Below are 17,387 nucleotides of genomic sequence, written 5' to 3' on the forward strand. Positions count from 1 at the left end.
GGATATATACTCAAGAGTCAAAACGATGGAAAAAATATGCTGTTGTCACAGCCCTATTTAAAACGAGTAAAATCCTTGTTTGGATCGATGAATAACGCGCACAGAAATATGTCGGCAAATTAAAATGCAAAATGTTCATTTCAACTTGCCGACATATTTTTATTATTTTGGCGCATGAGCAAAAGTAAGTCATAGCCTGAAGTGGTTTAATTTTTAATCTGATCCCTCTGTCGATAGCTCAAAAGGTAAGGAACGTGGTTGGAGCATTAAATACTTTGGTTTCGATTCTAACTGATGGCACCCAGGGCATTTTTAAACTCGTAAAATTAATAATATATTAGGTAAAATATAATATTCAATAGATAATTGGCTCTTTAATAATAAATCTGCACACAAAGCAATTGCTGTGGGTAAAAAATCGTGACGTATAAATTCCATTCATTCGCACAAGCCAAAAAATTCTTATACATTAGTAGTTGCATGCGCACAACGCAATCTACTGTTACTGAGATATTGTAAGTAAAACTTGTATATATTTTGTACTTATGTTGTTTTTTTTTTATTTATTTGGTTATATGTGCATCTCTTTACAGTAACATGATATTCATCATTTTTTTTTAGTATTATTAAGTTAAATTATAAATGCAACATTTAAAATCTTATTGGAATTATTATCCTTGTTCTATTTTTATTTATTTATTTATTTATTTATTTATTTTTGCTCATATTCAGCCAAAGAACGCAAATTGCCAGTGAAACGTAAGAGGCTATAGTGAATTTGGGATCATGCCTACAAAAAAATTAAGTTAGATTATAAATGCGACATTTAAAATTTTATTGGAATTATTATGTTCTACTTTTATTTATTGTTTTATTTTTTTAATTTATTTTATTTATTTATTTATTCATTTATTTTGCTCATATTCAGCCAAACAGCGCAAATTTCCAGTGAAACGTAAATTCGGGACAGTGAATTCGGGATCATACCCTTTTTTTTTTTTTACACGGTGGTCACCACTTATCAAGGCCCGGAAGCCACTCAGGGATAAGGGTTACTGCAAGTACACTACGTTAGTGTGGAGATTTAATGAAGTGTCTACTTAATGGGACGGTTCATCAGGAATTTGTTTACGTTGGACTTGAAGACATCCAGCTTGTAGTCAGGTGGGAGGCAGATAGACGGAACAGCGTTCCACAGGCGTGCACTTCTAAGAAAGAAGCTTTGTTCATGGAATGTACATTTTGATTTAGGCACAGATAAAGAGTGGGGGAAATTTTTGACAGTAGTTTCAGCTTTCATGAAAGATTGGCGAGGGGGGCAGAGATTGGAGTTCAGACGTGCATTTGCCATGGAAATAACGATAAAACAAATATAGGCTCGCAACGTCTCTTCTGTGGGAGAGAGGTTGCAGGGAAGAGAAAAGGGCATCCCCCACTAAGCCACGAAGTCTATTTTGTACTCTGTCAAGGAAGGATAGGCTGTTTTTAGCAGCTCCTGCCCAGATATGGCAACAGTATTCCATCCTTGGACGTACTTGGCTTTTATATAGATAGAGAATTGCATCAGTAGTGAGATATTTTCTGGAGCGGTAGAAGGATCCCACCATCTTTCCAGCGACCTTGGCAACAGACTTGATGTACATGTTCCATTTCAGATCAGGAGTAAAGGTCAAGCCCAGAAGCTTGTCAAAACATGGGGCTTCTCCTAGACGAGAGCCATCGATTTCAATTGATGCCAGATGGGGATCAGAGCGTTGATGATGTAAAGATAGGAGTTTGGTTTTAGATGCATTAAAGGTAACCAGCCACGTCTTCCCCCACTGAACCACGCGCTCGAGATCAGAGGAGAGAGAATCAGAGAGAACTACAAAAACATTTTAAGTAGAGAGTCGCGCAACGAGGTGTCTCTTCATATCACATTTAAATTTTCGCATGTTAGTATTCTCGTGTCATATACGGCATAATTACGTTGACGCACCGTTTCCGGTTAGATAACTGAAGTTAAGCAATTTTGTGTCTGGTCAGTACCAGACGGTTGCCGATTTTAGAATATCTAAAATACCTTTAAGTAGGAGGATGGTTACACCTTCGCGCAAGAAGTGCATAAACCTAACGTTTTAATCTCCCTTAACCAATATATACATGTGACTGGCGACCGCTTGTGAACTAAATATTCCCATGAAACTTCGTTCTATGAGAGAAGCCGGATCGACCCACATACGGCGAATGCCGTTGGCTATGTTAGTACTCTGGAGGAAGTAGGAAACATGGAAGGAATTCCAAAGTCGTGCAGTTCGAGGGAATATATTTTTACAAAAGAAGGCTTTCCAGCAACGAGAGAACTCTATAAGTTGGATTTGCTGCTTGTTAGGTTAATCAGGAACATTTATGTCAAGGGGAGTACCAATGCTATAAGTTCGTCGGAGCATATTCCATTAAAGTACTTGTAAAATGAGCGGAGGTTTATTTAATTTCAGCTATATTCTTTATGTACCTTCTTCCTTTTTACTTCTGTTTCAATTTAATGTTTAACGTTATGACAGAGGTTTGCAGAGGAAGGAAGCAGGAAGATTCTCAGTTATCCAAATTGCCGAAGGGGGATCATTTAATCTTATTGAAACTATATCCTTTTATATATAATATTTGTAAATACTGGAACTTATAGTCCAGTTTTTGAGGCATAAAATTAAGAAAATGTGTCCTGCATCAACAGGGCTCTGTACATCACAGCATCTTGGTTATCATCATATCGTATGAAACCGTAGATTCTATTGTTAGCATTGGTTTCCCCGATATTTTACTAGTTTGAATTTTTTTTTTCTAGAAAGACATTAGATATTTACGGTAGAGATCATGTGAAGGTTGTCAATATCCTAAGTGCAAGTGATTTTTGTGGAACGAACTGAATTCGAACTTGGGATACTAAGTTCGTCAGTCCGTGTTATTAACCACTGAACTACCGTCACCTCCCAACGTTGTGTTATGTATTTAAAAAAAAAAAAAAAAGTCAAGCATGCATGGTCCCCCGCGAGTGCACAGTGAACGAGGCGTAAAAAAATGACTAAATTCAGCATCACCCCACCCCCCATTTAGCCCCCAAAGTCCCTAAGGTCTTAATATATTTAAATTTGAGTTCAGCACCATGCAAAACTGCTAAATAGATATACACAGAAAATTTGATAAATATGGTCAAATAGTCGCAAAAACGGAGTGTTTTAATTAGTCCTAAAGGAGCACGTTGGGCACACCCAAGAGTTATCACGAAGGATAGACAAACAAAATTATAAAGAAATCAGTTATTTACAACTTTTCAGAAAGTTTTATAAAAATCCAAGGCATCAATTTTTTTAATAAGCACAAAAGTGTCAACTTTAGCAATTTTAACCCGAAAGGCGCCCCTGGGGGGAGGGGCAACCGGAGTTTTCCCGGAAAATCTATTCGGTTACTTGCTTTACTCATATCATGTTTAATGTTTGTGCAAAATTTCAAAATATTCCAAGGTGTAGTTATTGAGAAAAGTGTGAACGGACGAACAAAGAAGGGTGAATGTACAGGTCCACCCTTCTTTGTTGGGGGAGCCCCCCCCCCAAAAAAAAACGTTGATGGTGCATTACAGGATACGTATTATAACATTGCGCATGCGTTAAAAGACGTCTGCATTAAAAAAGATACGCCATTATTATTTAACGTTGTAAGAACACAGTTTTGTTTAGCTCGGAATTGAATCTGAAGTTGAACCAAGAAATTCGACGTTGAAATTAAAGAATCGCTCCGTTAACTCTTTCTGCTAGTGGGAAGTTTGTTTTTAGTAGCACTAGATGATTACATCAGATCGGGTAAGCCGCCTACTCGGTCGTCGGTTCCCTTCGATTCCCACACAATCCAATGGAGGATTCAGTTTCAAACTCGTCTCAAATTTGGTGAAATTAAATCCAGATTTTCAAAGAATTTTAAACTTTAAAAATCCTTGTGGTTTTCAGTTTCAGAAGAGTCTAAGGGGGGTCATTTAAATCCCACAACTAAAAATAAGAAAAGATATCTGAAAGATGCACCCATTCAGACTCGGCGTTTATCGATAAAGATATTTTTTTAAATACTAGCATGAGTGCCCGACATTGCGCGGGTGTTTGAAGGTGTGTGATGAGCAAAAAAAAAAAAAAAAATGGTAGTAGGAAGCAGGCTCGAATCCGTACCGCAAAGGAGGAAAAGAACGGGAAAAAAACTTGACGTCTTTGCTGTTACGACCACCGCCAAACCAGAAGAGACGTATGTTTAAATTAAGGTTAGACAATCGAAAAGAGGGGATGACTTTCGAAGATATCGGTGAAAAAGCGACCCCTCCCTGTAAAAAAGTGTCCAGTTTCAGGTGAAGAAATTAATGTTTTTAGCCAATTTTTCGGTATTTGTCGTCTGAAAGGTCGAGCTTCAAAACGATACTGATCTTGTGAAAATTCGTCGCCTCTGTCGAAGGTTTTAGGCAAACATGCAAACATACATACATACATTTATATATTAATAGCTCAAATTTTCGACCCAAACCGATTAAAAAGCTTCCTCTATCTCTATTATGACGCCTTAACATTTACTGTTTTGGGCTCAAATCAAGTTATTAAGTTAGACCCATATCCAAGAAATTTATATCTAACATTTCAATTTTTTAGACCCAAAATTGGCGGAGGCGTTTGGTAGAGTTCTCAAAGGTCAAATTGTTGAACTTTGACCCCTTAACAGCCAAATTTCTGGCCGAAGACAAATTAGAAATATTTTCCCAAATCTCAGTACTCTGTATATTCAATTTCGAGTCTGTAGGCTGAAAATTGACAGAGTTATTGCGTAGGGAAATGTACACAGACACAGAGAAACGCACACAAACTGACACTCTCACTTTTATAGATAGATTTGTGACAAATTGATGACCGACGGACAGAACCACTTACAAATATGTATGGTCTCATTTAAATTAACATGCACTAGTTTCATAACGAAAATGTAATTTCAAACTTAAGCGTGACAGATCAATTTCAAAATTAAGCGTGAGCTACAAACCGATGAAATTTCATAGTTAACTCCGGCACACCAATGAAAATATATTTTCAAATTTAAGTGTGACTGATCGATCAAAATAAAATTTCAAACTTAAGCGTCACAGATCGACGAAAATGCAATTACAAATTCAACCCGGGCAAATCAACTCGAATGCAATTTCAGACTTAAACGTGACCGATCGACTAAAATGGAATTTCAAAGTTAAGCATGATAGATGCAACGACTAACTGACAAACAGACCTAAAATAGTTTTTAACTTTATTCTTCCGATGGACACAAAGTTGAAATCGGCTTTCTTCAATTCAAATCCAATCTGATATATCATAGTCATTTTCTTTTCTTGGGAGTCGCCACTTATCCAAGGCACGAAAGCCACTCGAGAATAAGGGTTAATGAATGTAAGGTGGTCGTGTAGTAATCGTTAATGGTGTAAGTTAGGTATAAGTTGATTATTTATAGGGATGGCTCAACAAGAATTTGTTTACATTGGATTTGAAAGCTACCATGTTGTATTCGACCGGGAAGCAGTCCAGTTATTTACGTATTAATTCCCGTCGCGAAAGTATGGATCTGTATCCCTCCAAGTATAACATTGCAACTTGTGTTCAGTTAATTGTATATAACAAATTGTTTACAACATTTAATTTGGGGGTAAATGACCCCAAAACGAAGTGTTTGTACCGTAATTCAATCAATCTATTTAATCAATTATTAAATATTAAATCAACCTATTTAATTAGAATAAATGCAAGAGAGAGTATATGTAAAACTCCAACTAAAAGCAGCTAATGATAAGCTTGATTAATCACTAACCAGTGCTAATCTTTTTGCTTCACAACAACGGTGTCGACAATAGTATTGCAATTGTCTCTCGGTGACTTTAATTGTGTTGATACTTGGCTATGATGTTTTGCTGAGAGTGCAAGAAATAATAAAAAAAAAAAAGCTAAAAGACAAGGAAATGGGAAGATCTCGTAATAATGGATTTAGTTTTGGTTACAGTTTAGTTGGGGGAAAGATCGAGATCTTACAGAAAGACGAAGGGAGAAGGCGTGAAAAGTAATCCTGAAAATGAAACGATCACTAGAGGAAGTATGTGATCTACTAGGAGTATAAAAACCAACACGTTTCAGGGAAATAAAGTGATGTTGGCAAATTGGTGTCCCTAATTAGAATCTATGTAAAAGAGCGTCTGTCTCTTAAAGATAACAGCCAATGCAAAACTCAACTAGTAGAGTAGAAAGCGGATCGGGATTTACTTTTAGTGGCCTTGTAACTCTAGCTTCCCTTATTTTGTCCTTTAGCCCTTTCATGAGCGATGTTTCTGAAAAAAGGGGAGATAATTATTGCTTTCTGCATCAGAATCTATCCGTCTAACACTTCTTATTCGTTAGTTTTTTGGATTTTTTTTTCGTTTTTTTTGTTTTTGTTTTTTTTACTTTGAAGTAGTATTTATTTAGCTAATCGCGTCAAATGACTTCGTGTCTTGTCAGGAGCGATTTCCATAAAAAAAAACAACTAGCCACTAACCATTGCTAACCTTTCCCTTTACTACACACTTAGAAAATTTTTCGTTTTTTTTTTTTCTAGATTGTTTATGATTTTTGTCCAATCATTTATTTTATAATCCCAAAGTGCTTACTACTATAAAATGTAGAGCTGTTGTAATAATAATATTGTATATAATACACATCGACATTGCCAAAGTTCCTACCTTATGTTTCAGAGTAAAAGGACAAAGAGAGAGAAGGGGAAATGATAAGAGAAGGAGAAGAGGGAGTACTACTCGTGAATGTGTGTGTGTGTTATTATTTTTAATGAGCATATCAAGAGTTTTTCAGCTGAAATTGCTTCCTTCCCGCTGAATATGTATGAGTGTTTGTTTGTGTGCGCATGCGCATTAATCGGGACAACTTCCGGTTGCTGATTTGAAAGAATCAGAAAATAGAAAAAAAAACTAAAACAGACAAGAACAAATTTCCTTATCCTCATTTGCAAAATACTTCGCAGATGAAACCTTATCCCTTTCTTGCATTTATTTCTTTATAGAAATGATGGGAAACATCATCTAAAATATTCATCTGAAATGACAATCTCTCTGAACTGGGACTCTATTTCAAGCGTGAAACAAAATAATAAAAAAAAAACAACAATGCCGCATTGAGTTCCGAGTCTAATTTTATGCACAGTACAAAAATGTATTATAATAAAGATATTATGCGGAATCAGAACAGGCGACTCGAAGTCCGCAACAAACAGTGTCAAATAAAAAAAAAAAATCATTTTATTTTTTTAAACAAAAAAAAAATCAATAAATAATTCATAAAAATTTTAGAAAACTAAAAACAAATTCAAAACAGTGAAATAATACGGTTATTTATTATTTTATCCAAAAATAATTAAGTGAAATGCGAATTTCTTAACTGAAACTGCAGACTTCGAGTCGCCTATTCTTCGGATTGTCGATATCTACCTATCTATCCATCTATCTAATATATATATATATATATATATATATATATTCTATGCTTTTGAATATAAGCGTTGTTGCCTGAAGGGGTCTCTAGTAACTAAATGCTAGAAGACCGAAATATGCTCATGACTGTGTGGCAACACATTACTGATTATGTAAAGACAAATTGAAAGTGTAACTTGTTCTACCCCGGTATTGAGCACGCTTGTATTAACCTCCTTATATTTCACTGATTACCTTACCTTTGAAAAATAGTAACCTCAAATTATATATATATATATATATATATATATATATATATATATATATATATATATATATATAGTGAAAATGTGTGCTTGTGTGTGTGAGGACACTTCTTAACGTATACACTCAACGGGTTTTTTATCTACAGACTTAGTAGATAGGATTTCAGACACGTGGAAAACATTTTAATCGGTTTTCATCCGGAAAAAGGCCTTTTAAAAGATCAAAATTTAAAAAATTGGTACGTGGGGGTCGTCGGATTTTTATCTGTTTGTCAACTGTTACGAGTGCGCATGCGTGCATCGTTCACATGACAGGTTCTTTATGCTAAGAATAATAGGTTTGAAAACACCTTATAATGATCGTGTCAAGCTGGCCTAGTGGTTATCGTATTTGACTCATTGTTTCAATCTCGGCTCGAGTACTTTTTTTTTTTACTTACAAGAAGTGAACTGTTTAGAAAAAAAACAATACTCGCATGCACATGTCTCAGTTTCTGTATGAATTTAATGATATTTGTGCGTATTTTACGACCGGACAATGCTGTGCCGCCTGCTAGTTATATACTAAACTGAGATGACAACAAATACAACTTTTTTAAACATAGCTTCTTCAGATCAAAGTGTAGTATCTGTTCTTCAGATGCTGCAAGCTATGACTAGCTATGACTAGCAAAGACCAGATGTGGGGGCAACCCCACATGCCTGACCATTAACCAGCTCCCATTTCCCACCTCTCGGGAGCTGGTCCCCTTTTTCCCTTCCCCCTCCCTTCACTCCTCACATTAAAAATCGGCCTTGTGCCTAATTTGCTCGGTGGGGGAGCAAATAAATACCATCTGTTCTTCAGATGCTGCACCTCCATTTCATGTTCTCTTTCGGTGAAGGATCAGTCCTTCACAACTGAGACAATTTTTTTTATTTTTGTACCTTTTCTCCATGTTAAAAAACGACCCTGGTGTCAAACTCTGTCCCGTGGGGAGGCATTGTAAATAGGTATTATAATTAAGACTCACTGAAAGTAATGTAACTACTTTATTATGTATAGAATTTTATTTTAATTTTGAGGTCAAAGTCAAGAGTTTGTGCTCTGTTTGACTTCCGGTTTCTACACTGCAGACGGTGCAACGGATACAGGCAAAATATCGTACCCTTTGATTAATGATTCCTTTCCTCTCAGACTGTTAATAAGCAGAGAGAAAAGAGAGTGGTGGAAACGAGAGTGATAGCTCTTGTATAACATAAGATCAGTGATCAAATAACATACTGCGGGGGGGGATGATACATAGGAACATGGTAAGGGATTGGTAACTTGCTGAGTTAGTTGCAATTTGCGGCAAATTAGAACAATTCAAACGGCATTTTATTTGCTTTTTTTTTCCAGACACAACAAAATCCAAAATCTGAAGAACATTTTAGCACGTATTTTGAGCAATTTAATTTTACTTTATTGATCCCCTGACAAAGGAGGGATTAGACTTAGTAATTCACTCTCGTTCGTGTCCGTTCCTCTGTTCATTTATTCGCAGTTTTCTCAATAACCACACCTTGGATTTTCTTTTTTAATTTTGCACAAACATTAGTCATGGTGAAAGTAAATTTTTGCCAGAATGGAGTTTCCAGGATAACTCTGGTTGCCCCCTCCTAGAAGGGGGGCATTGTAGGAGTAAAATTTCCTTCAAATCATTGATTCGTTCATTTGTTCGCATTTTTCTCAATAACCATGTCTTGGATTTTCTTTTTTAATTTTGCACAAACATTAGTCATGGTGAAAGTAAATTTTTGCCAGAATGGAGTTTCCAGAATAACTCTGGTTGCCCCCTCCTAGAAGGGGGGGGGCATTGTAGGAGTAAAATTTCCTTCAAATCATAGATCCGTTCATTTGTTCGCATTTTTCTCAATAACCATGTCTTGGCTTTTTTTTTTTAATTTTGCACAAACATTAGTCATGATGAAAGGAAATTTTTCACTCATGGAGGGGGACCCCGCATGCTCGGCTTGTTTATTATTATTTATTTATTTATTTATTTATTTGTAACTCGCGTTCACCCCAAAAAAGGCATATCGCCACTTGGACGTAAGGGGTTAATATTTGGGACCATGCGTAGGAAAGATTAACAAGGTGTTGGTTTACAGTACATTTAAATTTCTGCACATCAGTACAGCCAGGGAAGCAGATAGCAAGAAGGGAATTTCAAAGTCTAAAAAAAAATGCCGTAGGAAAACAAACGTTAATTAATACAGCTTGCGTATTATTTCTTTTTCTCTCTAAGAGTTCTCGTAGAGGTTTAGGTTTCCCTTAAGATTTCAGCCGTTTTCGTTATTGTTTATTATTAACTCACTAGGGGTTTTCACACAATTCATCAAAGATTTCTCTTTGAAGGCAACCTGTAGTGTTCCCTGGAGTCTAATTACTTACTGACAAGAACAGGTAGTGTTCTCTGGTGTTTAGGTGACAACAAGTCTCTCCAGATTTCTAGTACTCTCCACCTCTTTTGACAACCTTTGAAAATGGTTTTGCCTTATCACAACAGCCGCTTGCCATTGATATGTCGTTGGCAATGAACATTGGTCATCGCTGGAATTTGTGTGACAATAAGCCTCCCCAATGTTCCACTCCTCATCCCACACTTTCAGTGGAGGCCCAGTTGGTGCTCTCTCCCCCCCCCCCGGTCCCTCCACCATCCTTGACTTTTCTCGAATTGGAGTGGAGCTAGTCTGTGATGACATATATAATCTACATATTAATACGATAACGTGTGTGTTCTTTTGTGTGTCACGCTTTCATCCGGGTCGTTTAATTGTTATGTTCTTCTATTTCTTGTCATATTTAATTTAACCAAGAATTCTTCATAAGTTTTAGTTTCGATTTCGACTATAGCTGATGGCACTTAAATCATCTATTTTTTTTTTATAAATAATTATATCAAGACTTCTTCATAAATTTTGGTTTCGGTTTCGATTATGGCTGAAGGAACTCAAGTCATCTTGAGTTGAGCATATTGAGAAGTAATACACGAATTACCATTAGCGTATAAAGTGATGCTCTTTCTGTAAACAAATCGAGCTTAGGTATTTCGGACGATGTTATAACATCGTTAATTCACGACTCGCACATCAGCCGCCGATTAGCGTAATGGTTACGATCCTTGAATGTCGTACAGGCGGTCGGGTTTCAATCCTGGCTTGAGGTATTTGCCTGTCTACTCACTGATGAGCTGCGAAACAGTACTGTATGTGGATGACTTATATATATATATATATATATATATATATATATATATATATATATATATATGTTCATAAGTTTTTATTTCGGTTTCAAATCAAGCTAATGCACCCAAGTCATAATGATATATATTTTTTATTTTTGAAATTGCAACTGTATAATATATAAAAATCGATAGAACATTAACTCAATAATAATATATACGAGATCAGCTAGAATTAAAGTATCATATTTAAGCGTATTTTACGACTGGGCTTTGCTGGGCGTTCGTGCTAGCTTAGATAAGTACTTTTGCAGTTTTAACAAAAAAGCTACAATAATATTAGAGCGTCTCCATTTACGCTGAACATCTAAAGAATGCCAACATCAATATATTACATATGAATGAGTTCCCCGTGGAATTTCCACAGGTCCCTCTAATTACTATTATTATAAAATCAACGAGTAAAATATTGGTACATGAAATGCCCTTATGCGCTCACTACACACGTCGTGATCGTCCCACTTGTTATGCCAGTCCTAATCTGTTGTCCAAGCTAGTCAGTTCTGCAACAAATGAATTTAAGAATTCTTCTTCCAAACAAAAATCCCAAGTCTAGCTCATAAACAAATAATAGATGTTTATTTTCTTTTGGGCATTATACGTAGTACTCTTTTCTTTTTTCTTTTTCTTTTTTTTTTTTTTTAACTCGAATAGCAGAATTGCAAAATGAAAGTTTTGGCTGGCCAAACCGGAACACAGAAGTCTCAGTTACGCTGTCCTTTACTGAGAGCCTCAAAAGAATCCAGCTTGCCCGGAGAAAAACACCAGCCTAACCGACAGACATCCAGCAGAAAAACTCAACTACTCCCCTAACTTTTGACTCCAATCCCCTCTCCCTAAAGCTCGGCTCTGTCCTCTTTCCTTCCAATCTCCTGAAATCTTTTTTTTTTAATCTGATGACACCTTTTGCTATTTGTTTTGTCATCATTTGATCGCTCAGAAGTAGACCACTCCAGATATCCACTGGAGATAACAACGTCCTCATTCAAATAGGTTTACCTGCAGATAATCTTGGACGTCGCTTTTCTCAAACTGGTCGGTACTATCAGGTTGACAAGAAAGTTCTTGCGGTTTTTAACTTTTGAATTCAGATGAGCATATCTCGACGCAACCAAAAATTTATTGATCGGAATAAACTATCAAAATGAACACACTTTTACCAACGCAAAACAAGTGCATTTATGCCAGTCACGTAAACATCTTGGGTTCTGGTGCCGATGAAGTCGCTGAAGCCGTTTTTGACATCGCTTAGGTTTTTTAAGCATTTCTTACGCAGTTTCGTAGCCCAATTCGTTCAACTTTTCCAGGGTCGGTTATGCAACGTGTGGTCGAGCTTTGTCGTGGAGAAGAATTGGACCTATTCTGTTGACTAATGCTGGGTGTTGTTGTCGGGGTTTCTGATGTAGTCGTTGACAGTACTTCATCGCCGTAATAGTTTTGCCCGCATTCAAAACACTGTAATGGATGAGACTGGTCGCAGACAACCAAGCAGTCAACATGATCTTCTTTTGGTGCAACTCTGGCTTTGAGAAGTGTCGTGGAGCTTCATCGGCGCCTAACCACTAAGCTGAGCGTCGCCGGTTGTCGTGAAGAACCCACTTTTCATCGCAAGTCACAACCCGATCGAGAAACGGGTCGTTCTTGTTGCGTAAAAGAGAGAAATATTATTCTTCATAACGGCATTTCTTTTGGTTGTTATTTAATTCGGGAGGCACCCACTTATCAAGTTTTTGTTTTTTGTCTTTTCAATCTCTCTCAAGTGGTGGGAAACCGTCGTATATGTTACGTCTAATTCAGAAGAGTTGTGCGTAGATTGGCTTCAACTAAGGCTCTTAATTGATCGTTGTCAACATCCGATGGCTGACCACTATGTTCATCATCTTCAAAACTCCCGTTGCCGCCACAAATTTTCTTAAACCACCATTGTGTTGTGCGTGCGTTCAGTAGTGGTTCCTGGGCCAAATGCTTCGTTGACATCGCGAGCTGTTTCAGTAGCTTTTTGCCCTGGCTTAAATTGAAATAAGAAAATTAAGCGAATTTTCTTCTCTTTTCCCCATATTGTATTTAACGTTCTGAAAAAAAAAATAATAGCGAAAAATGCTATTTAAAATGGTATATAAAGTAAAGGTATTATAACGAAAACTTATTTGAAAATACGTCATTTAAAATCAAAGTTAAAAATTCTGCAAGAACTTTCTTCTCAACCTGATAGATAGATAGATAGATAGATAGATACATAGATAACCCTAAAAAAATATAAAATCTCTGTTTACTCTGCTCCAGCGGATCGCTCTCTCTCTCTCTCTCTCTCTCTCTCTCTCTCTCTCTCTCTCTCTCTCTCTCTCTCTCTCTCTCTCTCTCTAATAGGTGCCCGTTGAAAGAAGATAAAAGTTAGTAGAACCTACTCCCTCCCCGACTGTCTCTCCTCACACAAAAGTTTTTAAAAAATATATATCTCCCAAGCGTTGAGGTTTGTACAGTAGAGACCACGAATACCATCAGTTTTTTTTTTTTTTTGGGGGGGGGGGTATGTTGTTTTGTTTTGTTTTGTTTTGTTTTTCCTTGAACTCTAGAGTTAGTGAGAGAGGGGGAGAAAGTGAGCGAGAGTTAGAGAGAGAGAGTTGGGTTGGGCACGCACTCTCGTTTCCTGCTTGGGGCCACTTTATCATCTGAAGTGGAGATGGGAAGAATGAGGTTCAGATGAAATAATTTTCTTCTCACGCTCTCTCTCTCTCTCTCTCTCTCTCTCTCTCTCTCTCTCTCTCTCTCTCTCCATATATTTTTCCTGGGTACCCACTTCAGCTTGATATTTGCGAGCCTACATTTCCCTTTATCGTGCGAAATAAGGGAGAGAATATAAAGAAGGCCTAAATAAAGTAGCCCTCTCTCGCTCAAACGCATCCTCAAGCTCAAAAGCAGTTCTTCTCTGCCAAACTATTTACCTACTCTCTCTATATATATACATTTCTATCTCTCTATCTATCTCTTTCCTTGTGACCCCCTCAGCTTGTCATTCATTACCTTCCATTTCACTTCAACCAACCAAACTCCAAGTAGCGTTGAAAAGCAGACGTTCATAAATTCGCGTTTCTTTTTCCTTTCTTTATTTTGTTACTGTAATTGTTACTAACAACAATAATAATAACTAGAACGACTCGCAATGGTCACTTTTCGAGTGCCTCGTGACAATCGTCGCTAAACTGGAAAAAATTCGAAGCATATCTCAGAACCGAAGTAAAAAAAAAAAAAAAAAAGGAGATTACACATATCGCGCACAACAACCCAGGTGTTTTTTTGTTGTTGTTGTTTTTTTTTTTATATTTTTACCTGCTGCGATGGCCCTAAAGGGATCCCTTTTTGAGTATCAACCGACCACAACGGGGGAACTGGAACATTATGTAAGTTTGTTGCATTTTTTGAAGCGATGAATTTTACAAGATAATGAAGTTTCGAAGTTGTTGAACATTCGCTACTTCTTTATTTCGATATTTATCAATAATGACCAAAGTTATATAAAGTGTTTATGTACTGGTTTACAACTAACTCTGTTCCATAAGCATTTCTCTCTCTCTCTCTCTCTCTCTCTCTCTCTCTCTCTCTCTCTCTCTCTCTCTCTCTCTCTCTCTCTCTCTCTCTCTCCCCATATTAATACTTGGGTATGTTTTACTATAAACAACAAACCGAAAAAGTGTCCAAAAACAAATATACAACAAATAAATGTTACCAAACGCAAAATAAATTATTCTTTTACCTACCTTGATAAGTTTTTGGTATTTTAACTGATTTTACAGCATTTCAAACTTAATAAACGCTTAATGAAAAAAAAACCACCCTATAAATATCAACGTGAAATCTATTTGAGTAGATTCCTATCGGTATTTTGTTCTATTTTCGCAGTTTTGAGCTATTCTCGAAATTCTAAATATAGCAGCCTCATGTCCGCTATCTTTGTTGTTTTGATTTAAGCGCTAGGCATCATTTGTATTTCAAACTAAATAAACGCGTTTAAATGCATTGAAACGCCAAAACATTACCCAGGTAGGTAAAAGAGTAATTATCTTGCCTTTGGTAACATTTATTTGTTATAGATTTGTTTCTTTCCCATTTTTTCGGTTTGTTGTCTATGTATTATTATAATTATTATTATTAATAATAATAATAATAATAATAATAATAATAATAATAATAATTCCACAGTGCGTTCTACATGTGTATAAGCCATTGTTAATAATAGTATTATTCCTTTTGAAATGAAAAATTTTCAGTCAGTCAATATGATATATAAAAAGTTATTTTACTTAAAAATAGCTGGTTTTAATCGACGGGATGACAAACTTTGATTTGGGAACAATTCATTTTTAAATAGATAAAGCCAGAATGTATTATCTTAGTGACATCAGATGAATCATCAATCAGATATCACTTTGTAATATACGGACAGGAAATATGTACTCACTAGGAGTTCTCATACAGGGCATCATCAGAGATTACTCACTGATAGTAGCTGGTAGTGTTTCCTGGATTCTGGGTAATAACAGGTTTTCAGTACGCTCCACTTTTTTTCGATAACCTTTGCAAATGTTTCTGCGTCATCGCAACAGTCGCTTGGCATTGATATTTCGCTGGCAACGACCATTGGTCTTCACTGAGATTTGAGTGGCAATAAGACTTTCAAAGTCGTTGTCATCTTTGCATTCTTTCAATGGAGGTCTGATTTTTACTCCCCCCTCCTCCTCTGTTTTCTCGCCCTTTTTTGACCCTTCACAGCTATTTTTGTGGTATCAGCCTAGATTGATGCCCCATTTTATGCATTTATTTTTTATTCTTTTTATTTATTTATTTATTTATTATGTCATTTTTTATTTTATTTATGTCTCATATATATATATATATATATATATATATATATATATATATATATATATATTGAGGTAAAAATTCATTTTCGTAAATAATTGAATTCATTCAAAACGTATCGCAAAAACAAATAACAAATAGCGATATATCAAAACAGTCGGCGAGATGGACCAGCGGATAAAAAGTTTAGGTTCATTATCGTGAGATCTCGATTTCAAATCTCGCTAGATTCAGCCACTCTGATAAGTCAGAGACGACGAAGCACGTGTCAGTAGATAATTATATATATATATATATATATATATATATATATATATATATATATATATATATATATATATATATATATATAAAGTGAGCATTCTTGCTGCTTAATATTCTTGTATTGTTATATTTCTGTTGCAGTTGTGGCTGGTTAGTGTTTATATTTAATGTCGGTTGGTTGCCGCATTCCAGGATTTTTCTCAAGATTTCAGCTACTTTTATCATCGCCGTTTGCTGTAGACTTTTAGACTTCCCTTTAATTCTAATTTTTCCTAATCTTATTTTTTTCCAGTTGTTTTATTTGGGGGGGGGTGCGTGTTTTGTGCTCCTGTAATTACTGGTATAATACAGAGTTTTTTTTTTCGCTTTCCTTATTATTATCATTCATATTAGTATTATTATAAAAAATAATGTTATCATAAAAAATAATGTTATTATAAAAATAATGTAAGTTAATTACCCTTTGTTTCCTTAAGTTTTTTTTTTTGTCGTCAACAACACAAAATACTTGTTAAAATATACCTACGTTCTGAGATTGAATCATGTTTGCAAAAAAAAAATCATTTTAATTTTTCAAATTGGTCGTAATTTATAATTAACTGAACAAGCCTTCCAACTTTCTGTTAGTTATCTATGTAGTTCTCTTGTCCTTCTTACTCGATGTTGACCCAAACACTCTAATATTTCTTAATATCTCTGTGAGCATTTAGAGATAGGGTGATTTTCTATGCTAAACTAATTTACATGGTGTGTTCGTACACACCGTAAACATGTATGTAAATTAGATGGCGATACAATACGACTTTTTTTACTTCTAAATTGTCCCTTGTAGTAAAGTAGTGAGTAAAGAGTGGAACAAAAATATAGTGATATTGAGAGGATCATAAAGAAGGTTAAATAAAATATATAAAATCGAGTGAATATGAGAATAGCTGATTTTATATATATATATATATATATATATATATATATATATATTAGTGATGGGACGATTCTAATATTTTACCGATTCCGCACAAAATTTCCGATTCCGATACAATTACCGATTCCGATTCTTATAAATCTCTAAATCTTTAACAATAAAGTTGTTATTTTTCCCGATTGCGATTAAAAAAAAAAAAGGGCACATGTTAAATGTGCACATATTTTCTCAAACATAAAAACACACTTGTGTGTGTGTGGGGGGGGTGATTTATAGATTTTAGCTTTACTCGTAGTTTAAAATCAATA

General features: G+C 35.6%; 1 protein-coding gene and 1 long non-coding RNA gene across 10 annotated transcripts in view; one reads left to right on the top strand and one right to left on the bottom strand.

Annotated features, from left to right (window-relative positions):
* Window positions 1-17,387, top strand: part of LOC145296741 (tetraspanin-18-like) — a 576,197-nt gene that overhangs the window by 388,024 nt on the left and 170,786 nt on the right. For 2 of the 9 annotated variants that reach the window (XM_080142768.1, XM_080142769.1), the window contains exon 1: window positions 11,657-14,434. The exons of the other annotated variants lie outside the window; for them this stretch is intronic. In XM_080142768.1, coding sequence (XP_079998894.1) covers window positions 14,372-14,434 — 63 coding nt within the window. In that variant the 5' untranslated portion in view covers window positions 11,657-14,371. Of the gene's footprint in view, window positions 1-11,656; window positions 14,435-17,387 lie in introns of those variants that run through there. 9 annotated transcript variants of the gene reach the window in all.
* Window positions 1-17,387, bottom strand: part of LOC145296743 (uncharacterized) — a 128,276-nt gene that overhangs the window by 57,149 nt on the left and 53,740 nt on the right. The gene's annotated exons all lie outside the window — the stretch shown is intronic.

The sequence above is a fragment of the Euprymna scolopes genome, chromosome 17 (assembly GCF_053919585.1).
Source record: "Euprymna scolopes isolate OS-2025 chromosome 17, ASM5391958v1, whole genome shotgun sequence".
Taxonomy (NCBI): domain Eukaryota; kingdom Metazoa; phylum Mollusca; class Cephalopoda; order Sepiida; family Sepiolidae; genus Euprymna; species Euprymna scolopes.